The sequence below is a fragment of the Barbus barbus genome (genome assembly GCF_936440315.1).
Source record: "Barbus barbus genome assembly, chromosome: 43".
In the NCBI taxonomy this organism is placed as follows: domain Eukaryota; kingdom Metazoa; phylum Chordata; class Actinopteri; order Cypriniformes; family Cyprinidae; genus Barbus; species Barbus barbus.
In genome coordinates this window covers 2,089,476-2,115,236 of record NC_136721.1, presented here as the reverse complement: position 1 = coordinate 2,115,236, position 25,761 = coordinate 2,089,476, and the positions used below count along the sequence as shown (strand labels likewise).

The 25,761-nt window shown below is 37.1% G+C and overlaps 2 protein-coding genes across 4 annotated transcripts in view; both read left to right on the top strand.

Annotated features, from left to right (window-relative positions):
* The window catches only part of LOC306862612 (rap guanine nucleotide exchange factor 6-like), a 94,814-nt gene extending 79,319 nt beyond the window's left edge, over window positions 1-15,495 (top strand). The window contains exons 22-29 of one of the 3 annotated variants that reach the window (XM_079405506.1): window positions 1,353-1,570; window positions 2,922-3,101; window positions 4,727-4,864; window positions 6,228-6,338; window positions 9,314-9,488; window positions 10,800-11,242; window positions 11,799-12,041; window positions 14,273-15,495. In XM_079405506.1, coding sequence (XP_079261632.1) covers window positions 1,353-1,570; window positions 2,922-3,101; window positions 4,727-4,864; window positions 6,228-6,338; window positions 9,314-9,488; window positions 10,800-11,242; window positions 11,799-12,041; window positions 14,273-14,295 — 1,531 coding nt within the window. In that variant the 3' untranslated portion in view covers window positions 14,296-15,495. Of the gene's footprint in view, window positions 1-1,352; window positions 1,571-2,921; window positions 3,102-4,726; window positions 4,865-6,227; window positions 6,339-9,313; window positions 9,489-10,799; window positions 11,243-11,798; window positions 12,117-14,272 lie in introns of all 3 variants that reach the window. The other 2 variants (XM_079405505.1, XM_079405507.1) reach the window with 2 other exon arrangements.
* A 2,813-nt stretch (window positions 15,496-18,308) lies between these two features.
* On the top strand, window positions 18,309-25,447 carry LOC306862155 (uncharacterized protein). The gene is made up of 2 exons (XM_079404823.1): window positions 18,309-18,484; window positions 24,288-25,447. The coding sequence occupies exons 1-2, from the start codon at window positions 18,445-18,447 to the stop codon at window positions 25,091-25,093; spliced, it is 846 nt and encodes a 281-aa protein (XP_079260949.1). The 5' UTR covers window positions 18,309-18,444; the 3' UTR covers window positions 25,094-25,447.
* The last annotated feature ends 314 nt before the right edge of the window (window positions 25,448-25,761 follow it).

The following is a 25,761-nucleotide window of genomic DNA, read 5'->3' as shown; positions in this document are numbered from 1 at the left end:
CTAAAGTTATTGAGTCCAGTAGATGTTCAGTCATCTGCTCACTTTTCACAGTCCAGTCGGATAAAATCTCATCCGTTTTACCTTTTGATATTTTTATTTAGACGTCAAATTCATTCATTGTCATCGAGTCGCTCGCACACATGCAGCAGATGTTTTCTCTCTTTCTCTGATAGGATCAAGTTTAGTCTTTGTTGGTGGTGCTTTCTGTCTGTCTGAGTGTTTCTCTCTTTCTGTTCACCTGTTTTCTGCCTCTCATGGGCTTTGCTTGCAGGAAGAAGAGGTGGAAGAGTTTAGGGTAAGTGTGCTGTCCTGCATGTCCTGAATGTGTCATGACCATTAACCTGGACACACCAACTCCTGCAACTCTTCCTTCCTCTCTCTCATCCTCTAAACCATTGATCTTCACGTAACAGATCGTGGTCGTCACTTTTGATTTATTTGTGTATTTTTTGCATTAATGGAACTGAACTTGTTGCATGGCCGCATTACGCTGCTGTAGTCATTGTTTGCTTAGAGTGGCAAGTACATGAGGTTTAATGTTTCATATTTCACAAATAAATGGAAGGACTTTTACGAATAGAGTTCTGCAAATACAGTACTGGTCAAAAGTTTGGAATAATTAAGATTTTTAATGTTTTTGAAAAAAGTCTCTTCTGCTCACCAAGGCTGTTTATGCTCATCTATTTGATAAAAAATACAGCAAAAGCAGAAATACTGTGAAACATTATTACAATTTTAAGTAACTGTTTTCTATGTGAATATCTGTTAAAATGTGATTGATCAAAGCTGAATTTTCAGCATGATTACTCCAGTCTTCAGTGTCACATGATCCTTCAGAAATCAGCCTAATATGCTGATTTGCAGCTCAAGAAACATTTCTGATTATTATCAAGGTTGAAAACAGTTGTGCTGCCCAATATTTTTATGGAAAACGTGATACATTTTATTTTTCAGGAATCACAGATGAATAGGAAGTTCAAAAGAACAGCATTTATTTGAAAGAGAAATGTCTTATATATATATATATATATATATATATATATATATATAAAATGACTTTTGATCAATTTAATGCGTCCTTACTGAAATGTTTTTTTTGTTCTTACTGATCGGTAGTGTACATGCAAGAAGCTCATAAACTATGCATGAAACTCAAGATTCACAGAAAAGACTTTGCATTTTTTTCTTTGCAAGACCAGAAAAAATGTTATATATCAAGTTTAATTTATTCGTGACACCATTCCAGTCTTTTTTCTGTTTGTGATTGTCCTCCCATTTATTAGTGAACGTCAGGAATGAAGCACCTGGCGTGTTTGTCAGTTGTTGGTCTCACTCCTCATCCGTTTCCTCAGGTCTCTGAGTCAGGGCAGCACCAACTCAAACCTGCTGGACGTTCAGGGCAATCACAAGAAGCGTGTGAGGCGCAGCTCTCTGCTCAACGCCAAGAAGCTGTACGAGGACGCCCAGATGGCACGTAAGGTGAAGCAGTACCTGGCACACCTGGAGGTGGAGATGGACGAGGAGAAGTTCCAGATCATGTCGCTGCAGTGTGAAGCGGCCTACAGCACACGTGCGTACTCTGATCAGCAGCCTGTGCTGTCTGATGAATTACTGATCTTGTTATGTGAAGTGGTTTGGGTTCTTTTCGTTAATCACGAATAGGGCTGAGTGAGTAGAAATATGTGAACGGGGTTTTTTATTTTATAATTTTTTTTTTTTACTATAGCCAGGGATGCATTTGGTGCTCACACTACTTATAATATAACTTAAATATAACTATAAAAAATAAAAGAATTAATAGTAGTAATAGTTGTATCATTGCACTTTATTTATTTATTTATTTATGTATTTATTATAAAATAATAAATAAAGTGCAATAGTACTAATAAACGTTAAACTAAAAAGTGATTATTAAATAAAAATAGTTATTTTATATTACACTTAAAAATACAATGCTAATTTTAATTTTCTATTCTTTTTTACTTTATATATACTATATACTACTCAAAATAAAAAATGTAATTATGTATATATATACACTGCCGCTCAAACGTTTGGGATCAGTAAGATTTTTAATGTTTTTAAGGGAGTCTCTTCTGCTCATCAAGGCTGTATTTATTCGAACAAAAATACAGAAAAAAATGTAATATTGTGAAATCTTATTGCAATTTCTTATATTGGTTTCCTATTTTAATATACTTTAAAATGTAATTTATTTCTGTGACGCAGCGCTGAATTTTCAGCATCATTACTCCAGTCTTCAGTGTCACATGATCCTTCAGAAATCATAATAATATACTGATTTATTATGAGTGTTGAAACTGTTGAGCTGCTTCATATTGTTTTTTGGAACGTGATACTTTTTTCTTTGATTCTTTGATGAATACAAAGTTAAAAAGAGCAGCATTTGTTCAAAATAGAAGTCTTTTCTAACAATATAAGTGTTAACTATGACTTTTTATTCATTTAACACATCCCTCCGGAATAAAAGTATTAATTTCTTAAAAAAAGAAAGAAAAAATGTACTGACCCCAAACTTTTGAATAGCATTGTATATTGTAACACAACATTCATTTTTTAAATAAATTCTGTTCTTTTTTCCCAGCACATTTTTTATTTTGGTTGTGCATGCACTTATTTGCATCCCTGACTATAGCCTAGCATTTAAAGAAGGTATTTGGACTCTTCAGCTATGTTAATAAATGTAGGGTGACCGTACGTCCTGGATGGGCTTTATAAATTGCCTAAAAAAATGTGATACTTGCTGAAGGTAATGGCTGAAAAGCAGTATGACCAGTACGACCAATTGTGGACGGATGGTCCCCCTAATAAATATCTGAATGCCATTGATGTACCAGAGATGCACAAACACACTTTCCAAATGAAACATCTGACAGCAAGTGTTGTGTGTTTTCCTGCAGTGTCTAAGAACCTGAGCGAGCGGCGGTCCACTAAATCAGAGATGTCCCCGGTGTCCATACGCTCCGGTGTGTCTTCAGCCAAGTCTCAGAACCGCGTCTCTCAGGTGCTGCAGGTTCCTCCCGTCAGCCTGTACCCTCTGCGCAAGAAGAGCTTCGCCAAAGACCTGTCCGCTGCCTTCGGTACGTAGCCATCACAATCTTCCTGAAGTGATAGATTACATGCTGCATGCCTGACTGTTCTTCATCATCATCATCATCATCTAGATTTTTTTAGTCCTCAGACACAATTTCACATTATAGCCAAAAAGGCGTAAGCTGAAGCTTATTTTATTTACCATTTTTCATAAGCATCACTTCCACTACTAAATTTAGATTTATACAAAAAGATGAAAAAATTGCATTTCTTAAGACCGTTATACTATACAAAATTGAACATCTTATAGATTAATACAACTGTTTAAAGTAGTTCATATGCAAATGATTAATTCTGAGTTATATATTTGTTTATAACCTTATTTTTAACTCTCTTTTTTAATTGTAATGTGATATACACATTCTGAATTCCTTGTCATTGTTATTCCATAATTTCACCTCTTTGACATATTTTCATCTATTCTTTACCCTCATTATACTGACTCTCATTTCAAACAGTCTCTGAATACATTTGGGAAGTGAACTCTTTTTGCTTTATACATTATCTGTGCAATTTCAAAATCAACCAGATCATCAAACTTTTAATAATTTTATAAAATTATTTTCTTACTCAGTATTTTTGTTTTATTTTCTATTACAAATGTCTGATATTCTCAATTTAAAATGAATATACTTAATAAGAAAAATTACCTATGATATAAGGTCTTATTTTCTGTATCAAAATTAATAACAGATGAGGAAAATAAACAATCCAAAGAGAAACGGACAGATATTTTTTTCTTGTTTCAAGCTTATATTACTTCTTGATGTAGGAATGTTTAGATATTTGTGATAGAAAACAAGATTATTTTGTTTACCCATTGGCAGATTATTTAGCTTGTTTCAAGCAAAAACTCACTTAGTTTTGACTTGTTTTTTCTGAAAACAAGACAATAATTTTTTACTTGTCTAGAAAATCCTTCTTGATTTAAGAATTTTTGGATATTTTGGCTGGAAACAAGACACAAAATCTAAGAAAGAAAAGCATTTTTTGCAGTGTTATATTACATTATAATGCGTTAACATCGCTTTTTTTTTTATCGCAATTTATACATTAAGCTCAAATGAACTTTGCCCGTGAAATAACAGTTTAAGGACTGAGGCAGAGTTAAAACAGACGGATCACAGATTTAATTTATGAATTTATGTTTGATCTATTTGTACTTATTTTAAGTAAAGTGCACCATATTTTAAGTATTTTAAAGCAGTACACAAATGAATGACTTTGACAATGACCATTATTTCTATGCAATAACCATTTGTAGAACCAGAATTGAAGCCAGCGGCTGCAATGGAACACAGCACTTTGGAAGGTGTTATTCATTTTTATGGCCACAGGATAAAAAAGCGTCGAGTAATGAACCTTTTTCTGATACAATTGTGTTGAAAGCTTTGCTGATTCTCTCTCGTCTTCACTATCTCTCTCAAGAAAAGTATCAAATATCAAACCAAAAGAATGTGATGATACAAATAACCTCAGCAGTATTTCACAGTGTGAACCTCATTATGTTTATGGAAGAGTTCATGTTTTTAGCAGCTCAGGAAGTGATAATGGTTTAGCGTACGGCTCCCTCTGCTGTCTGAACTGAGTCAGTGTCTGCTGTGCTCTTCAGCTCCTAACTCACCTCAGACGCTGAAGAAAGCAGCTGGCGCGGCCGATGACACGAGCCTCAAGAGACCCGAAGACACGGCCACCGTCTCGTCTCTGCACTCCAGTCCTACCGTCTCCCCACAGGGATCTCCTCGCAAAGGTACGACCCCGACAAACCTCCAGTCACCTGTATATCACATACTGGAAAACTAAATAAACACATGGCTGCGCCTCCAGTTCCTGATCTTCAGCTGTATTCAGCTCAGTAAGTTTTTGTCATTCATTTACTCATAACGGAAGCAGCTGTTGTTAACTATATTTGATACATAGATATCGAAGGCCTTTAAATTATCAACAGGATTAAAACTTGATGAAAGTGATAGTTTATAATAAAGTAACTGTACTAACATCCATCTTCAGCTCGTGCTTCACGGGTCTTTTTGCTGTGACATCTTTACAGATTTTTATAAAGTAGGCATTAGAAAATAATTGATGATATTAGTAATATTTTAAGATAAACACTTACTGGACTGAAGCAGCTTTGCTTTACTTGATTATCCAGACATCATTTTTTTTTAGAAAAATCTCAAATCTGATTGTCATACTTTTGAGGAACATTTATTTATTCATCTCTCAATCATCATTGTATTGCATTGCATTATATGTTTTGATCATCAAAATAAGCATTTAAATATCATCTTACTAAGACATATTATTGGAGATATAGAGTGACGACTGATCTTTATATCATTTTATGTAAGTTTCTGCTTTAATGTTATAAATCTCTCATTGGTTTACATTACAAGCATCAGAATTTCGTCACTTTTGGCCATGTAATTATCAGCATCTGCACCAAATTAAATATTTTGCTCAATTTGGGTCTCAATTAAAATTTAGCAATTTTTTCCTCTCCCTATTCTCACTATATTAGACTATATGTGACCCTGGACCACAAACCCATTCATAAGGGTCAATTTTTTAAAATTGAGATTTATTCATAAATAAATAATCTTTCCATTGATGTATGGTTTGTTAGGACAATATTTGGCAGAGATACAACTATTAGAAAATCTGGAATCTGAGGGTACAAAAAATAAATAATCTAAATCTCCTTTAAAGTTGTCCAAATGAAGTCCTTAGCAACACATTACTAATCAAAAATTCAGTTTTGATATATTTATGGTAGGAAATTTCTAAAATATCTTCATGAAACATGATCTTTACTTAATATCCTAATGATTTTTGGCATAAAAGAAAAATTGATATTTTTGGCTATTGCTACAAATATACCCCAGCGACTTAAGACTGGTTTTGTGCTCCAGGGTCACATATGAGCCATGAAGGGCTGATGTATTAAATATGATACAAAAATAACTTTTTTTAAATGATTTTGCCTAAAGGTTCAGTAAACTGTTTCAGTTTTCTAACTATTATTTCTCATGTCAGGCTTTACAGTGTTAATCATGTCTTTCGTGATATTCAAGCTTCAGTGTTTCTGAAATGTTCCCATCATTCCCTCACAGTGGGCGGAGCTCCCAGACAGAACTGCGGCCAGCTGAACCTGTCGGGTTCGTCCTCGTCTCTGGCCAGTGAGGGCGGCGTCAGGACGGCAGGCGGACGCTCGTATGGCATAGGTGGGGCTTTCCTTCAGAGACAGATCCTGAGGATGACCTGTCAGAGCAGCAGACAGGAAGAGAACAGACAGGGACAGGAAGAGACACGCAAGCGCTTCAGGTCCCCCTTCAGGCTCTTGAGAGACAGGAGCAAGTCCAGGGACAGAACTGGGACAGTGAGACAGGATGAGCAGCAGGCAGACAGTCTGAAGACAGACAGACACAGGAGAAGGACAACTGTGTGACTGGTTATTATGTGCTGTTCATGTTCCTCCGCATCAGTGTAGTTCAGCCAGAGATGAAGACCCTGTAGTCATTTATTCACATTCAATTTTTCAGATTCATCCGTTCATTTGAATAATTGAAGTTGCATGTCAAGAAAGGTTGTGCCAGGTTGTATGCCCGATTATGTTGAATGTGTGATTCATTCTGGTTATTTTTTGCACAAAACCATCAGTGTTGGTGTTTCTCAGAAGGTGAGTGAAAGATGACAGGATCAGGACCGGATGCTTTCATGTGTCATAGTTGAGACTCTTCTTCACTGTTTCTCTGTAATGATCAGACTGTGAGCTTTCCATCAGTTGTGTAATAAAGGCAGCGGTTTGCGTTGCGCCGTTAGGTCCGTGTCGTGCTCAGCGATGTCCTGCGAGTAGGGTTGGGTATCGAGTTCGATACTTTTTAGGCACTGACCGAATTGCCTCGATACCATTGAGTATCAAAAAACATCTTGTCGTTCGGTACCAAACTTCGATACCTAAGGGGTTAATCTCATCAGCGTCAGTGAGCCAATAAGCTTGCAGCACTAGGTGTGTTCGCTAGAAGCGGCGCGGCGCAGATCGATCAGTGTTTGACATCCACAAGAGCGATTCAAAACGTACAGATCAGTCAGCTCTCTATAGCTCTCGCAGTACTGCAGTACACCGATCGGTCTGCACAGTCGGTCCGCGTCAAGTCGAACACACCTACTAGTTTACACCGGTTACACTCAGAGATGTGGCTCACACGTGAGGTTGTAGTGTGAGAGCGTCCCAACTAGGGTTGGGTATCGTTTAAATTTTATCAATTCTGATTCCGATTCTGCGTATCAATTCCAATTTTTATCGATTCCCATTTTCGGTTCCAAAGTGGTAAAAAAAAATGAAGTCAAACATTTAGATATCAAACTTATTTATTTTGTGTCTCTTTTTGCAAAACATTTAATTGCTGCTGAATATCATGAATAAAAATCAGCCAGCTACATAAAAACTGGACTCGAATAAGAGCACGATTCTGGATAAATTGAGATAAAAAAAATAAAATTAAATTAATGGAGCTTGTAGTTCTCTCACAAATCTGAAGAAAAAATATTAGACAAGTAAACAAAATCTCATGGACTTTATGAACGGAATGATTCAATGACTCACTCAAGATTGACTTGTTTCATTAATGGATGAATCAGTGTTTTTGAATGAATCTTTTGAATGAATGATTCAAAGACAAATACTTTTTTAACAGCCACTTTTCGCCACCTAAATATAAAAGATGCCCACACAGGAATTTATAGGTGGAATTAAAATGTTAATTTTACAACAAGTATCCTGACCTTAAGTATCTGATTCTGGAATTGGAATTGATTTTCGATTCCCAACCCTAGTCCCAACCCCCTTAGATGTAAGTACGTTTACACTGGTCCGTTTTTGTTATAAAATGAAAACGATCCTCGTCCATACTGGCGTTGACACTGTGTTTCAGGAAAGATCTTCTCCGTCCATACTACACGACTCTAGACCATTCATGCACACTGTAGCATCATGCTACATAAGACAATAAATAAGATTTATATTCCCCTTTTACTCAAAACTCACTTTAACCATCGAGTGTTTGTAATAACTTCCGACTGCCGTCTAATGTGTGTTTTGGCCATGTAATGTTGCTGAAAAATGTTATTTACTTTGAGTCAGAACAGTGCTCGTGGAAGAGAGAACACAGGCAGACAGACAGCGCTGGAATCAGCTAATGCTCATCAGTAAATCAGTGGAAAATGAATAGAAATTATGATTCTGTCTGAGCCATTCGCTTTAAAACAAACGCGCACTAGTGTAGTGTAACAGAAGTGTAAACTGAAAACTATTTGAACTTTTTTAAAAGTATTTGCACTGATTTATTGTGTTGGTTACATTTTGTTCCTTTGTGCAGTGGCTCAGGAGTTAAAGACTCCTGACTCACCCTCATGTCGTTCCAAACCCATAAGACCTTCGTTCATCTTCGGAACACAAATTAAGATATTTTTGATGCATTCTGAGAGCTCTCTGACCGTCCCATAGACAGCAAGGATCCTTGCACAATCAAGGCTCAGAAACATAGCAAGGAGATCGCTAAAATAATGCATGTGACATCAGTGGTTCAACCGTAATTTTACGAAGCTAAGAGAACACTTTTTTTTTTTGCGCAAAGAAAACAAAAATAACGACTTTATTTAACAATTCGTCTCCTGCGCGTCACCCTATAGCGCAATTTTGAAGAGTATCACATACGTAAACAACATATGCAACATATGCTGTTTACATTCAGATCAAAGCGTAAACAAGCGTATCTGCATGCATACGTTATTATTTTAACGATGTCCTTGCTATGTTTCTGAGCCTTGCTGTCTATGGGAGGGTCAGAGAGCTCTCAGAAATATCTTAATTTGTGTTCAGAAGATGAATGAAGGTCTTACGGGTTTGGAACGACATGAGAGTGAGTACTTAGTGACAGAATTTTCATTTTTGGGTAACCTATCCCATTAAGCCTCTGAGTCTGTATAAACGTCAACAAGCTGAAAAAATAATAATAATGTAATCTTGTTCAAATTGATTTAAAAAAATTGGTATCGGAAAAAGTATCGTTCAGGAACTGGTACTGAAGTCAAGGTATCGGTATTGATATCGATATCGAAAATTTTTGAACGATACCCAGCCCTACCTGCGAGAGTGACGGCAGATGTGCTGATCTTCTGTCTCCTCTCTCTCTCATAGGTTATGCACTCTTGCCCGCCGGCAGGTCCGACCTGTCCGACTCCAGCGAGATCTCCTCCCGCTCCAGCATCGTCAGTAACGGCTCTGTGGACTCCGTGCCCACAGCGCCCACCATCAGCGTCCCGTCAGAGACGCCCGCAAACGCTCCAGCCGACTGCAGTCGGCCCGGCACGAGGTAGCGTATCCCACAACACCTCAGAGAGTCTCGAGCTAAGCAGCTTGATCCGAATCACTTCTGCTGGATTCATGATGTCTGTGCTGTAAAACAAGTTTGAGCAAACATTCTCAGGGTTTCATTAAAAAGGCTTACATTCAGTTTAAGGCCATAAAAAGAGTGAAATATCAGGGTCTTAAGTCTTAATTCACCCTTCCACAAATTAAGGCCTCAAATTGGTGCAGAAAGTCATGGCATTAAATATTGCATGCACTGTAAAAATTAATATCTTTTGGTTTGTCTTCAAATACAAATGTCTTAACATCCTTAAATCAAGATATGTTTACTTGAGATGCAATTTGAAGAAGTCTTGTTTTCTGAGAAATTGAACAAAATGAAGTGAGTTTATGCTTTCCCTTTGAATTAAGTTGACTTTTCTTAGCCCATAGACTCACAACTTCACTTTGATCAGTTTCTCATAGACTTCTTATTTTGCTACTCAAGTAAAGTATTAGACATTTGCACTGAAAACAAGACAAAAATACTGATGAAGAACAGCACTTTTTTGCAGTGATGAGAAGGTACATGTTCTAGTGGTCGGGAGCAGAGGTTTTTATTTTGTGAAATGAATTAAAAAGTAATGGAGATCTTTTGAAAACTGTATTTCCAAACTTTGAAGCATTGCTAATAAAAGACATTGCCATTTAGAGACCATATTGACATATTGTTCCATTTGATTTATTTCTTACATTTTCTGATTTTAAAATTTTTACTTTGGTCTTAAATTTACCTTCATAAAACCTTAAGAAACTCTGTTAATAACAAAAGTCCTAGCAGATGAAAGTAGTAAAGCATGATTAAAAGTTTATGATTAAAAGTACCACATTATGCATAAAGTTAATTTTTTTCTGGATAGTATTGGTATTTTGTTTACACAACAAATTGCATCTGCCATTTAATTCAATGTAAACTCTGTCCATAACAGGAAGGATGAGAACATTATTTATTTATTGCTTCTGTTATCCTCATTTGTAAGTTGATTTGGATGAATCGTCTGCTAAATGATTAAATGCAAATTTAACACATTCAGTATACAGATTTTTACTAGTAATGACACACAATCTTTTAATTGCCTTTCTTTAAACACATGATTATCATATCATCCTATATCGCTCAAATGCTAATTAGTGTGTACTGATAAATTAGTATGTAAACAAATTTGAATTCATGTGTACAGCGTATTTTGAATAAAACAGAATATTTTAAACGTGCACCATGTTTTGCAGTTGAATGCGATGTATGTTTAGTCAGTGTGCTTTTCTTTCATCCCAGTTCATCTTCGGCCCGACACTCCGCCGTGAGGGACTCCGGCTTCACGTGCTCCAGCAGCGCGGAGGAGCTGACGGTGCCCGAGCAAACCTCCATCTCTGAGATGGCCGACAGCGGTCGCGGGAGCTGGACCTCCTGCTCTAGTAACTCCCACGACAACCTCCAGACTCTTCCAGGCCAGCGAGCTGCGGACCTGCTCAACCATCGTCACACGCCCATGGGCGGCCCGATCGCCGAGGTGGAGATCGGCCCGGGTTTGCCTGAGGACAGCTGCTCCAGAGACGGATCTGAGCTCAGTCAGTCCAGACAGAGCTGGACGTCCTCCAGTTCTCTGTCGGACACCTACGAGGGCAGCTACGGCACCATCAAACGCAAGACGCAAGATCAGCAAAGCACAGACGCTTCATACAAGACGGTCACGTCCAGCACAGAGAAGGGACTCATAGGTGAGCTCCGGCTTCTGAATGTGACACCAGCAGATTTCACTGTCCTCTCGTTAGATGATAAATGTGCAGCTCTTCTGGCTCGCTTGTGTCTTGATGCCTCTAGGACACTTATATCAGTAAAAAGATTCACCCAGGATGTCCTGCGCTTCCCACAAATCAGGCACAAACTGGTGTCACTTAACCATGTGATGCGTTTAATCAAAGTGAAATGTGACCATTTCTGACAAAACGAGTCACAATGAGCAAATTTTCAAAAATTAGTTTTTTTATTTTTCAGAAACATATTTTACTGTAGAAGAAGAAACTTGAGGAGCTCAGGCCGTGTTTTGTGCCCTGTTTGTGTCAAGCGGCTGAAGGTTAATGCAAATCTGCTTGTGTTGTGATTGGTGCAGCTGTGTCAGTGTCTTAGTGAATGTCTTTGATTTACGTACCCCTTTTCATTTATTAATGTTTGCTTTGTGTCTGTGTGTGTGTGTCTGTGTGTGTTTTGTTTCTTTCTGTGCTCCTTCCCCCTCATCACATCACTTCCTGCACCTCTCCGCCTGCTTCCTGCCAGTGTACTGTGTAACGTCACCCTGCAAAGACGATAGGTTCAAAGCGCCGCCCCCCACTCCGCCGGGCTACCAGGGCCTGACGCTGGGCGATGCGCAGGATGGAGGAGCCTTGCGGCCGACCCACGTAAAGCCACCCGAGTATAGTGTGGCCTTGCAGAGGTGCAAGCTGCGACACAGCCTGGCCGAGCCGAACCTGTCCAGACCGTCCAGTGTTACTCTCCATTCTCACGCTGATAGTGAGGAGGGTATGTGGTCAAACCCTGCAGGGCAGAGAAACACGTCCGGCTCGCATTTCACCCCTCAATCCGAACAACTAAACGGTATTTTACACTACAAAAATATGATTTTTGACTACTTCTTATAGGGTTGCATAGGGGTGGTAAATTTACAGAAACTTTCCCAAAATTCCTGGAAGATTCCAAAAAATCCTGGAATGTTTCCGAAATTTACTGGAAACTTTCCACCTTTTTGCAACCCTATTTCTGCATTACGCTAGTATTTGTAACGAAGCTGATATTAAGGCAGGACACTAAACAGTTTTTCATGCATTAGTCAATTTAGTGATTTTTGGCTTTTTGTAATGTGTTGTTTCAGACTAATGTAGGGCTAGACAATAATTCAATATCAATATATATCACGATAACATATTGTTCAATAACGATATGATTTTTAAACACATTTCCGATATTTCAGTATACATTACCAGTGTTTCCCATACAGTAATTTACCACAGTTTGACTTTGTTGAATAAACATGAGCACTGCACGTTTCAAGGTCAAAATGTGGCGCGGGTGATTTATATGAGTGTATCTTTGAAGGAAACCGACTGTCTTCAGAAACGTTTCGATGGCGTTTTAACTTTATCTGGTAAAGTAGCGTTCATGAGCGCAGCACTGCTTTGTTTACAGCCGTTACCGGGGAAACCTTCTTCACCATGTTTTGATCCAAGGATTCTGTACTCTTTCAGAAGATGCGTAATAGCGCCCTCTGCCATATAACAGTGAAAACACAAAGACAGAAAATTCTGTCAATGGCGGGGAAAGAGTTAAAGACCCCCTTTGGTGGAAATCAAGGTTTGAAGCAACACATTATTAGCTGCAAATAAGCCAATTATGTTATGTGTGTGATATTATAGGGAATGCATTACAATTCTGATACATGGATTTGTAAATTAGGATAATTCACTGCGTTTTCTTCAGAATCAGTATATGGTTATATGGTAATACTGTATATGGTTGAATTAATCATATTTTGCCACTGTATAGCGTTTACTACTCTAGTTAACTGAGTGAAAGTGGAGCAGGTAGGCTGAGCTGGTGTGATTGGGTGGAGGTGGGGCTAATTTAAAGATTCATGGCTAAATGAGGAAAGGGTTTTTAAGGCTTGAAGCAATTATTTTCATTGGGAAAAAGTTAACATGTCAATTTTTTATTAGTGAGTTTTAAGGGATATAATTAGTGACTGCAGGGGGTTTATTTTAATGCACTTTATATATTTGCGTCTGTAGTTTTCAGTTATATGTCTTTAAAAGATTTCTGAGCCGGAAATCTCCATTTCAGCAGCACTTATGTAGACCAAACTATAGTTTTATTCCTATCTACCATCAGCCTGTGAGATCGCCGATACACGATATTATCATGCTAATTTATTTAATTATTTACTTACCAAGTTTCATAGCCGGAGAGTGAACAAACTTCACTCTACAAGTTCACAACGTTGCTGCAGATGAAATATAACACGGATAACATTAAATAAAAAAAATTTTCATCAGGTTAGATATTGATGATTTATCACTCAAACCCCATACCTGTCCGTCGGTCTCACATATCTGCCATGTTTGTAGTTTTTTAACACTTTTTATGCATGTTTATAGTATAGTTATAGTATCCTCGTCCAACACGCAGTGTGTTGTGGGCAATATTAGTCGTTAGAGTGTGCATCGATCTGCACTTTGAATTCTAACCGGAAGAAGTAGACCGTCCAGGATTCTTTAGCGTACTCATTTCAACATACTATGATTTGGGACATACTAATTCTATTTTCGAATACTATTTAGGATGGATAGTATGCGAACTGGGATGCAGCAACTGTCTTAAGAATGCGGTGCTCATGTGTGAGACTCTACAAAAGATGCAAGACGCACACAATGGTCATACACATCCGTCTAACGTGTTTACATAGAAAAACAATGGAAACATATCACATTGTAATAGAAAAATCAGTTCTGTGTGAACGGCCCATAAATGATGTGTTTTTCAAACTAATCACGTGGTCGTCGTACAAAATAGGCTTCATTTTACAAATAATTAATTCCTTTATTTATTTATTTCTGTTGGGGTGAAATGTGGCCTGGATGTGTTTTAGTGCCATCAGGTGTGAGTAGCGTTGCTGTCAGTCAGTGTTGATGAAGAGCTCAGTGCAGACCAGCAGTGATGCTTTGAGCTCAACTTCACGTGCTTGTCCTCCTGTGTTTCAGATGAGCAGGTTTCTGCTGTTTGACCGGATGCCGGCGCTTCACGGACACTCCTGCTTTACACTCCAGGTTCGTGCCAGAGAAGGTCTGCAGCATCTTTAAGGTCATTCAACCACAAAACAAGCCTATTCTTGATCATCGACCAACTCGAGATGGACGTTTTCAGTGCCCGGTGAAGAAAGATCTCTCAGAAATGAAGCCGCCACATCTCTCCAAATGCTTCCTCAAGCTGACGTATTATTTTTCACCCCTCTGTCATGCACTGTTCACCATCCGCTCAGTTCCTCTCGGAGAAGCATCACACCGTGCATGCAGCACTTCTTGCATCCAACACAGATCAAATATGCTTCAGAGACAAACCTCTATGGTACTTTAACGATGCCCACTCTTTTGAACAAGCGTTGTGAGATCAGGACGGTTCGGCAGCGACGCTTGAGTTCAGCATCTGACGTGTTTACACACATTCTCGTTTTACAGTGTTTCTTCTCGCTGAAATGCGCACCGTGCTGCGTCTGCCTGTTTTTACTCAATATAAGGATGGTGCGGATGCATCGTCTGATTTGTACAGTCTCAGCTACTGGATTTGCTACTCCTGTCGTTGTACATAGTAAGTGAGATCGATACTGCTTGTCAAGGGAAAATATATTTATATGCTAGATGTGCATTTTCATTCCTTGTAAGCTCATGCTCTTTGGACGGGACATTTTGTATAGAATGCAAATGGTTTAATAGTCGTTTCTCTCTGTAAGCAAATAAATACATTTGTACATGAACTAAACCTTAGATGTATAGGGTTGAAATGAAACAAATAAATGTATTATATTAAGGGACATAACTGGAGTATTACATTTTTATCATTACCTGTCTGGACCCAGATGCTTTTCTTCTTGTTATTTTTTAGTACGTGTTGTTTTGCTATGAACAGCATTGATTGTATTAATGATATAAGCATAAAGTTTTTTTTTTTTACTGTGTGTTTTGTTGTAAATGAATGTTTCCGATCATGTACAGCTGAGAAGAGAGTCCACTATATAAACTGTATTTTCACTATTTTGTTGAAATAAATCTGGGGTTGTGACTGCTCCTGTTGCCGGGCAGAAGTTATTAGTTTCTCTAAACTCTAGGAATGTTACGGGTTCAGTGTTACTGGATCCATTGCTACAGACCATCATTTCAAACCGCCTCATCTTTGTACTTTTTGTTCATAAATACCCTGAAACATGAGAATTTCCTATTTTGTCAGTATTTGGTGTGTCTCAGCGGCACTGGAGCTAAACCAGCATGATTGAAGATGATCCAGCATCAACACAGCAGCAACTTTTGAGCATAGTAAGTTATTCACTTAGACCAGTTTTATATTTAGAGGTCTTCTTTCTGGCCCTAGAGAATCATCAGGCCTGGACTTGAGCTAATTCAGCCCATCCGGCCCACATGATCCCACATTAATGTGTTGCTGGCGTTAGAGCATTTAAATTGGAATAAATCATTTATTTATAAATAAAGGACAGAAATAATAATAATAGATATTTTTTTAATAAACTGCAATTTATAATAATTATAATTTATAAAGTGCATTATATATATTACATTATATTGCAGGTTCTTAATATTTTACTTCAATTAATGTTTATTAGAAGTATTAAATTCTCCTTTGTATTTGAAAAGCTACTGTAATTCTTGAATCCAGAGTTAAATGTAGTATTAGTAAGATTATGACAAAAAACATGCTCCTCGTTACCATGGTTTTAGGGTTTCTATAACAACAATAAAACTAATATGACTACTACTAATAACTGTACAGTAAATAAAGCTGCAACAGCAGTTAACCCATTTAATCCCAATTTTTTACCAGACATGAAAATATCCAAATGATGTGTCATTCGTAACACTTTGAAATGTGATATTATGACACAGAGTTAGAGTTTAGGAGCCTGATGGCCTGGGGGAAGAAGCTCCTCCTAAGTCTCAGTTTTTGCCATCAGGCTACGGAAGCGCTTACCAGATGGAAGCAAAGTGAATAGAATGTTAGCAGGGTGATTAGACTCCTTGATGATTTTAACAGCTCTATTTTTGCAGCGTTGAGGTAGATGTCCTGCAGAGAGTGGAGAGCAGACCCTGAGATGCGCTCAGCTAAGCGCACAACTCTCTGTAGTGCTTTGCAGTCCTGACTGGAGCTGTTTCCATACCACACTGAGATGCACTGAGTCAATACACTTTCTATGGTCCCTGAATAGAAAGTTTTCAGGATTGCTGGTGAGACCCTGAATTTCCTCAGCTGTCACAGATGGTACAGTCTTTGCCTGGCTTTCTTAACCTGTGTTTGGATGTGTGTAGTCCAAGTCAGGTTCTCTGAGATGTTTACACCGAGGTACTTGAAGCTACTCACCCTCTCCACAGGGGTCCCACTGATCATAAGAGGAGTGTAGGGCTGCTGCTGTCTCTTCCTAAAGTCTATGATCAGCTCTTTAGTTTTGCTCACATTCAGAGAGAGAGACAGTTGTCCTGGCACCATGATGAGAGTCTCTCTACCTCATCCAAGTATGCGGTCTCATCGTTGTTGGAGATGAGGCCCAGAACCACAGTATCATCAGCGAATTTGACAATAGATGTGGAGCTGTGAGAGGACACACAGTCATGCGTGTAGAGAGAGTAGAGCAGGGGACTCAGTTCAGCTATTTTAAACCGTTTGATCACATTCTAGGGTTACTATTATGCATAAAAACCCTTCTACAACACTGATAGGAATACTGTGATAAAAAAAATATGACCAGCAACATATTTCATTTTCTTTATTGTAATATATCTTCAAATTTTTATATTAGTGCTGCCAGTATTACAACATCAATATTGTAACATAATTTGTTTCATTTGAACTTTTAATTTAGTGCATTATTTTCTCATTGCAACATTTTAGTGAAATTTTCACAAACACCTGCAACTAGATTTATGTTGTATAAATAGTATATAGTATATAGTTCACTGTTATCCCAGCGGTCACAATGTTTACTCATTCTATGACCTCACTCAACAAAACTGAATAAATGTGAATTCATATATTTATACTAGACACCTTAAAGATAACATGAACCAAAACTCTTTGTCATATCTTTATGTTAACATACTTTACTAGCCTTTTGTTTTGGAGCTTTGATGCAGTCATCATCTTCTCAAGGTGCAAACAGGAAATAAACTTCTCTGGTCATGTGACAATTTGCACTAATCATGTGACACTGTACATATTTAATTCAGACCCTTCATTTTTTTCCATATTTGCAGGAAATGCACTAAAGCATCAGTCAGTAAGGTTTTAGAGCCACTATTGTGACCGGTGGGATTGAATGGGTCATGGGGCCAAGCACAAAGAAGGATCCATGAATAGATGAAAGGATGAATAGAAGTAAGCATCACAATAAATACATACAAGTGAACAACACACGAGAACTTTTTGTTTGTGCACAAGCTGGATTTTCACTCAACCACAGTACTTCTTCTAATCTTTTCTTTTTTCCTGATCCACTAAAAACTAGTAACTTGTTTATTGATTGCTGATTTTTATTTAAATTCTTTACTTCATAAACCTTTTTTTGACCTCTCTTAATTTTTAATTTTATCCTCCTCTGATTCAAATCTCCAATTCCATATTAATTAAATGCAGTGCAGAGAAGAGGCTCTCTCAATTTCTCTCTCTCTCTCTCTCACACACACACTTCTCTGTCACAGACAGCCCCTCCTTCCTCACACACACAAGGTTTCTCTCACAGCCCCTCCTTTCTCTGACACAGACACTTTTGTGTCATACGCTCACTCTTATTATTAGATGAGAGAAACAAACAACTTTAATGGTTTTACTTTATAAATTGTGACAGTTTGGAAGAAGTCCAAATAATGATAGAGTCAAATTCTTGGAATGTTCTTAGTTTTTGAAATAATTCTTCTAGTCCCCCCCCCCCCCACCCCCACACACTATCCCTTCCTCCTACTCGCACACGTCACACACACAAATCTATAAATGTATTTTGCTATAAACCTTCTCACGAACCACATACACTAGTGACGTGTCTTCTTTTCACTCCACTCATTCTGTTAGAAGTGAAAGTGAAAGAAGACATCGCTGTAGGACTAGTTTACTGCGCAGCCACAAAGAAAAAGAGAAAATACACAGAAGCGGTGGAAGTATGGAAGACAAGTATAGAAAATTCGCAAGTGAACATTCAGGTCAGTTAAAAGATGTACTTACATTAAACTTATATGCAAAACCAACAAAGACATTTTGTGTGTAGAACTGTTGGCAGGTTACACAGAACTAGTTACGGTGTTATTTCTAGACCAACGTTACGTAACGTTCAAGTCTCACAAGAGAAACACGGCACAGCATTTTAAAACGCCAAACTAAATTAAAACAAGTTAAACGTTTAAAAAACACGAGACGTTTTGCGCCTCCACCCTCCTTTCTACTGCTGTTTTTAAAAAGTAAAAACTAGCGCCTTTCTTTCTCCGTTGTTCATTTTGTTATTGTTAATGTGTGTATTATGCTCTCATTTGTATTTGTTTTACGGTCTTGTTTTGTTTTGTCGTGGGACAGACAGCCACAGAGTGTATGTCATGTGACCTCATCAGTGACTGAATGAATGCACGCGCCTGTTTTTAATAAAAGTGTGTTAGTCAGAGCCACTGGAGAATGAGAAAACACCACGTATTTCGTGTGTTATTAATGAGCTCTGCCAGATAACGTATCATTATTTCAGGGCTAGACAGTGCGAGCATTTCACTCGCATTTGCGACTAAAAATAGATGTGTGCGAACTGGAAAATGTATTTAGGAGCACAAGTGCGAATACAAAACAAAATACAAAACAGCCTAACTTATACAGTAGCTATAACAAACGTATTAATTTATTCTGTTTATTTATGGAAAAATTGCGATGCAGCCTCTATGATTACTTTAGAACTTTAAAAGGGCGGTTTAATTTAAATGAGCACAGATGAGAAGAAAAGGGGAGCGAGTTAAAGTGAAGACGCGCTGAATGAGAGACGGAGACTGCAGCCTGGAGCAATGGGCGTGCTGAAATTAGGCGTTCCGAAAGGTGAATCAGTACAAATGATTTAAAAGCCTTGTGTACTTTCTGTATTCTGATAAATTAAATAATTGTGCTTGTAAATGTCTCTTTGTATCCCCTTATTAAGCTAAAACACCTCATTTGAAAAATGTGCATTGCGCTCCTAAATTTTTTTAATGCGCTCCTAAATTTTTTGACTTAGGAGCACATGTGCTCCTTGAGGAAAAGGTAAGTGTCAAGCCCTGTATTTGTGTCTTGAGATACTGGGTGAAAGTCGAGTGAGACGAAACCTATACCGAAAACACGAGTAGAAGGCCAAGCGAAGCTGTAACAACAAGCCGCTGGTCGAGATTGTGTTGTGTTGAGTTGTGGGAGACAAAATTTTAAGGTCACCTGTATTTACAGGGATTGAAAGAGACTATTTTAAACGAGCTTTCTGACGAGGATGAGGAAGATGGTCATTGGTTAATGGTGACTGTGGAGATTGACAGGGTTAAATTCATCTTGGTATGTGTACATGGTTACAGCAGAGCCCTAAACAAACTATTTTATGCTGATTTATGTGTTAAGATTAACCAATGGAAGGTGACACATTCAACGGATGAAGTTATCATAGGGGGGGGGGGGGGGGGGGGGGGGTTTAATTTGGTCCCAGACAACTCCGTTGACCGTCTTCCCTCTAGACGGCACCACCACACTTTTGATGATATTTTCAATAACCTGGTTTCAAATACAAATTTGATTGACTGCTGGATCAAGAATTAAGATGTTAGACAATACACATGGTTCAATGCATCTAACAACGGACAGTGCTCCAGGTTGGACTACTGGCTTATTCCATTTAACTGGTTTGATAATATCTCTAAATGTGAAATCTCTACAGCTCCCCTAACAGACCGTTGCTCAGTGACTCTGATCCTTACCATAAATAACAACAAGCGACCTCAAAACAAGTTGGAAATTCAATAGTAATCTTTTACGTAACAGTGACTTCTGTGAAGAAGTTAAAAATCTCATTGTCGAGGTGACATCTTTAGATTCTTCACCATTAAATAAATGGGAGTGGTTTCAATTCAAAGTTAAAGACGCAGCAATTAAAATAGGAAAATAGTATTCTAAGCAAATGCGAGTTAAACAAAAGGAAATTGTTACTACTATTACCATTATATGCTCTAAAGCTATTTTGTCTAGTGAGGAAAAAACCCAATTAGAAAATCTCAAAAATCAACTAGATAATTTATTCTTAGATAAAGCTCGGGCTGCTTTTATTCGCTCTAGGGCTCGTTGGATAGAGGAGGGTGAGAAAAATTCTTCTTACTTTTTTAATCTTGAGAAACAAAGGCAAACGAAAAAGAAAATTTCTAAATTAAGTATCAATGGTGCTGTTACTGGAGATTTAGATCTAATTAACAAGGCAGTTAGAGATTTCTATAGTAACATATTGTTCAAGCTACTCTGAGACTAGTTGTAAATCCTTTTTTCAGTCAATTCTAGGATGGATTGATTTAATTAAGGATGACTTTAAAAGTATTATGGAGGATGATTTAATAATTGAAGAGTTGGATAAAGCTATCAATCAAATGGCCAAGGGTAAATCACCTGGCTTAGATGGTTTAACTGTCGATTTTTATGTCTTCTTTTGGAAAGACATCCGTCAGCTTTTATTCGAAGCCCTTGGTGAATGTATCTTAAGACAAGATCTCTCTCCCTCAATGAAGCATGGCCTCATTACTTTGATCCCAAAGGCCGATAAAGATCCACTTTTGATCGATAATTGGAGACCGATAACCCTTTTGTGTACGGATTACAAAAGACTAGCTCTTGTATATGACAAATCGCCTGAACAGTGGCTTGTCAAAGGTTATTAGTGAATGTCAGTCTGCCTTCATAAAGGGAAGGAATATACATTTTTATTCAAGACTGATTCTAGATATGTTGGATTACAGTCATCTAATCGATAAGGAGAGTCTAATATTATTCCTTGATTTTTTTAAAGCGTTCGATTCGCTTGAGCACTGTTTTATTGTAGAAACATTCAAATGTATGGGTTTTGGAGACAAATTTTGTAACAATCAAAATGTTTTATTCTGATATAACTAGTTTGGTGTCTTTAGGATCTGATATGACGCCTAGCTTCAAGATGTTTAGAGGAATTCACCAAGGATGTCCCATATCTCCAAAACGATTTATTTTAACTACCCAGATGCTCACTTTGGCTATTGTTAATGATTTAAATTTACAAGGCATTAAGATTTTTGAAAAGGAATTGAAGATTAGCCAATTTGCAGACGATACTGCAATTAAAAAAAAAAAGATAGTATGGTTGATATTGCACTAAAATTAATTAATGCTTTTTCTGATGCTTCAGGTTTGTCTCTCAATATTAAGAAATGTGTGTTACCTATCCACTCTTGTCCAGAGAGATCCATTGCCTCGATAAAACTTTTTTTGCTTGTTCCAACTCTATGTGGTTTCACATACCTAGGGCTATTTTTGGAAAGCTTGGTGGTATGGATTTTTTACTGAGATGTGATTTCGATATTAATAAGATTCCACTTGCACTGTCTAAATTTCATAGTCAAATACTACACTTTTGGAAAATTATATTCACACATAACTTTACTCCGCACAGTTCGGTTCTGTGGAACAATAGAACTATACTTATAAACAGAACATCAGTATTTAAAGCTGAATGGTTTGATAAGGGAATTATCTTTGTAACTGACTTGATGGATTGTAAAGGCGTTCTGGATCACACCAGCTTTGCTGAACGTTCTAATATAAACTGTTCTTACAGAGAGTATCAAAACATTTGTAAAGCTATCCCTGTAGCCTTGATCCACCTGATCCAGAATACTTTGACTTACTCTGATTTCACTCCAATATTGCCGAATTTATCAATTGGTCATCATAAATTAGTAGATACAAATTTCAATAATAGGGTTGCTACAGATGCTTTTAAATTTAAATTGTTCCATGATTATAATGAAAACAATGTGCCTGTAAATCTTTCTGATATGCTGGGAAAAGCCTTCTCTAAATATGTTAAATGGCCAATTCCACCTAAAGTTAAAGAAACACATTTCAAAATTTGTCATAAGATTTATCCAGTTTCCAATTTCCTTCACAAGCGATTTATATTTGACAAGGCGGGTTGTGCTTTTTGTGATTTTACTGATGAATCTCTAGAATACTTATTTTTTGACCTGCTCCATTTCATGCCGGTTCTGGAGTGATGTTAGAGACTGGCTGACTTTAAAAATGTCAAACATCCCTGTATTCATCATCAACCATATCCTGTTTTATGTTGATGATTTAGATAATTCAATATCAGACATTGTGAATATTGTTTTCCTACTTGCTAAATATCATATACATTGTTGTAAGTGGAGAGACTCTCGCCCCTGCTTTGAACATTTCATGAACGAATTTAAACTATTCTACTCCTCACTGAGATTACTTAATATTTGTCGTGCCCCGAAACTATCATCGGATATATAAAAAAATAAAAATAAAAAAAAACATTTCATCGTCAAAAAAACACGTCATCCTCTTCTTCGTCTTCATTGACTGTTTGTTTATGTTAATGAATGATATATATCCATCGAAAGACTTCCTTAGATCAAAATTTCACATTGAGGAAAACTCGTGTCAATTTTGTGAAAGTGACATTGAAACCACTGAGCATATTTTTTTCAACTGTATTCATTCAAAGCTGTTTTGGTCTCAAGTGAATGACAGATTGTCTTGTGTTAATATCCATATTAACCTTCTTAACTATAAACCAATTAAGTTTGGAGTATTTAGAAAAGATTGTATGCAACACTATTTAGTTAATAACCTTATTTGTTGTGGTAAATTCTTTATTCATAAATGTAGATTTTTGAAAAGCACCCCTTCTTTACCTCATTTCATAAATGAACTTAGAATTATTGCTTCTCTACATACACTTGAAAGTAATAAAGCTATTACATTAGCTAATTTTTTCAACCAATTTAGTGACTCATAATATCTTGTAACCCCTTCTGTATTTCTTTTTATTTATTTGTTTAATTAATTATTTTATTATTATTTTTTTTTCTAAATCATATTTAATTATTGATGTTAATGATGTACAATGTATATAACTTAGTTGTGTCTGCCTTGTATCTGCAACTGTGTTTTTTTTCTATGTCTTAAGTTTGTTCATTTAAAGCCTATTTTGCTTGTAAATTTTTTGATTTTCATAATAAAAAATAAATAAATAAATAAATAAATAAAGGTTTTTCACTGATACTCAGGTCTAAGAATGAATATGAATAAATCAGTTCTGTTTCCTCTCAAAAAAAAAACAAAAAAAAAACGTTTGTTTATGTTAGCATGAGCTAAGTGCAACGCCGCCGTTCCCTATAGTGACCTCTATAGGACGCAGTTCAAAGTTCCCTCGGAAGGGAACTTCCAGTTCACAAGTTGTAATTAACGTACAAGTTCTACGAGGACGTGAATGCTTTTTACAAGTCGGTATCTCGTAATTACGATAATTACGATATGGCGTGAACGCACCTTTATTAATTGACCTGTCGGTAAGCCCCACCCCCCTTAGTTACCGTTGCTCCCTCGGAGTTGCTCACTGTCCTACAATGAGTGCGTTTACATTAATTGGAGGCAAACGAAAACACGCGATGTAGGCAAAGAACCACCCAACACCTGGCCATGGACTATCCTGCTAATAATGTACCATTACCATAGTATATAATTTCCATGACTTTTCCAGTTTTAGATATGTACAGGTTTTCCAAAATGATAAAAAAATGTTGATTAGGAGTAAATCGTGTTAATTCAATGGTTAATTATGAAAATAATGTTACTTAACTTATTTGATATAAAACAATTACTTAACTTAATTGATATATTTTTGTTCTGTCTTATTTTTGTCATTTTTTGAAGTGTAAATAACATCTTAAATTCCTCTCTTTTTATCAGATCTCATGATTGTGCTGTTGGGTAAAACTGGAACAGGAAAGAGTTCAGCAGGAAACACCATCCTCGGCGACCTTGTGTTTAAGACTGGTATGTCACCTAAGTCTATTACTAGTCAGTGTAAAAGACATCTGGCAACAGTGGAGGACAGAAACATCTCTGTGATCGACACTCCAGGACTGTGTGATACGTCACTGAGTGAAGAACAACTGAACGCTGAAATAGAGAAGTGTGTCCAGATGTCTGTTCCTGGTCCTCATGCATTCCTGCTGGTCATGAGTCTGGACATGAGATACACAAAAGAAGAGAAAAACACAGTGAAATGGATTCAGGAGAACTTTGGAGAAGAAGCTTCTCGATACACAATCATTCTGTTCACTAGAGGAGATCGGCTGAAGGAAAAAACATTAGATGATTATATCAGTGAAAATAATGATCTCAAGGCTCTTGTTAATATGTGTGGTGACAGATTTCATTTATTCAATAATGAAGACATGAAGAACCGCTCTCAGGTCACTGAACTGCTGGAGAAGATTGAGAAGATGGTGAAAGAGAATGGAGGACAGCACTACACTAACGAGATGTATAGAAAAGCCCAGAAACAAATTGAATGGGAGGCTTGGAAACAAAGTGCTAAAGATTATGGAAGAAGAGCACTAGAAGTAATAGGAGGGGGAACAGTAGTAGCAGGAGCAACAGCAGCAGTAGTAGCAGGAGCAGTGGCAGTGGCAGGAGGACCAGGAGCAGCAGCAGCAGCAGCAACAGAAGTAGGAGCAGCAGTTGCAGCAAAAGCAGGCTTGAGACTGTAAAGCACAGTTACTCTAAATAACAAAAAAGAAAATAAATATCCTGCCGACAGCTGTGTGGGGAGCACACCACGTGGCACAGTTGTGCTACCCGAGCTTGAGTCCTTGCTTGTGGTTCTTTACCATTTCTGTCCTTCTCTCTCCTGCTTCACTTCCTGTCAAATGCTTTCCAGTCCAAATAAATGTCACAAATATTAATATGCTGTTTCTAAATGTCTAATCAGTTCTTTGCAAGCACGTGCAGATTTAATAGAGGGTCTGAGTTTTTAGTTTAGCAAGCATTGTATTAAATGTCTTAATTATTACTAGTGCTGTCAAATGAATAATCGCATCCAAAATAAAAGTTTTTGTTTACATAACGTATGTGTGCTGTGAATATTTATTATGTATATATAAATACACAAGCATGCATCTGTATGTTTCAGAAAAATAGGTTATGTTTATATATTAAATATATTTATTTATAATATAAAATATATAAAAAATTATACGAATATAAATATAGACGTACATATTTTCAATATATATACTGTATGTGTGTGTATTTATGTATACATAATAAATATACACAGAACACATATATCATGCAAACAAAAACTTTATTTTGTATGCAATTAATAATTTGACAGCACTAATTATTACATTTGTATTAAAGTTTAGTTTTTTTGTCA

What these genes read in the sequence shown, in the direction of transcription:
- LOC306862155 (XM_079404823.1), top strand. Translation starts at nt 18,445, where the DNA reads ATGGAAGACAAGTATAGAAAATTCGCAAGTGAACATTCAG. An exon ending in ATTCGCAAGTGAACATTCAG is followed by an intron (nt 18,485 to 24,287) that starts GTCAGTTAAAAG and finishes TCTTTTTATCAG; the next exon opens with ATCTCATGATTGTGCTGTTG.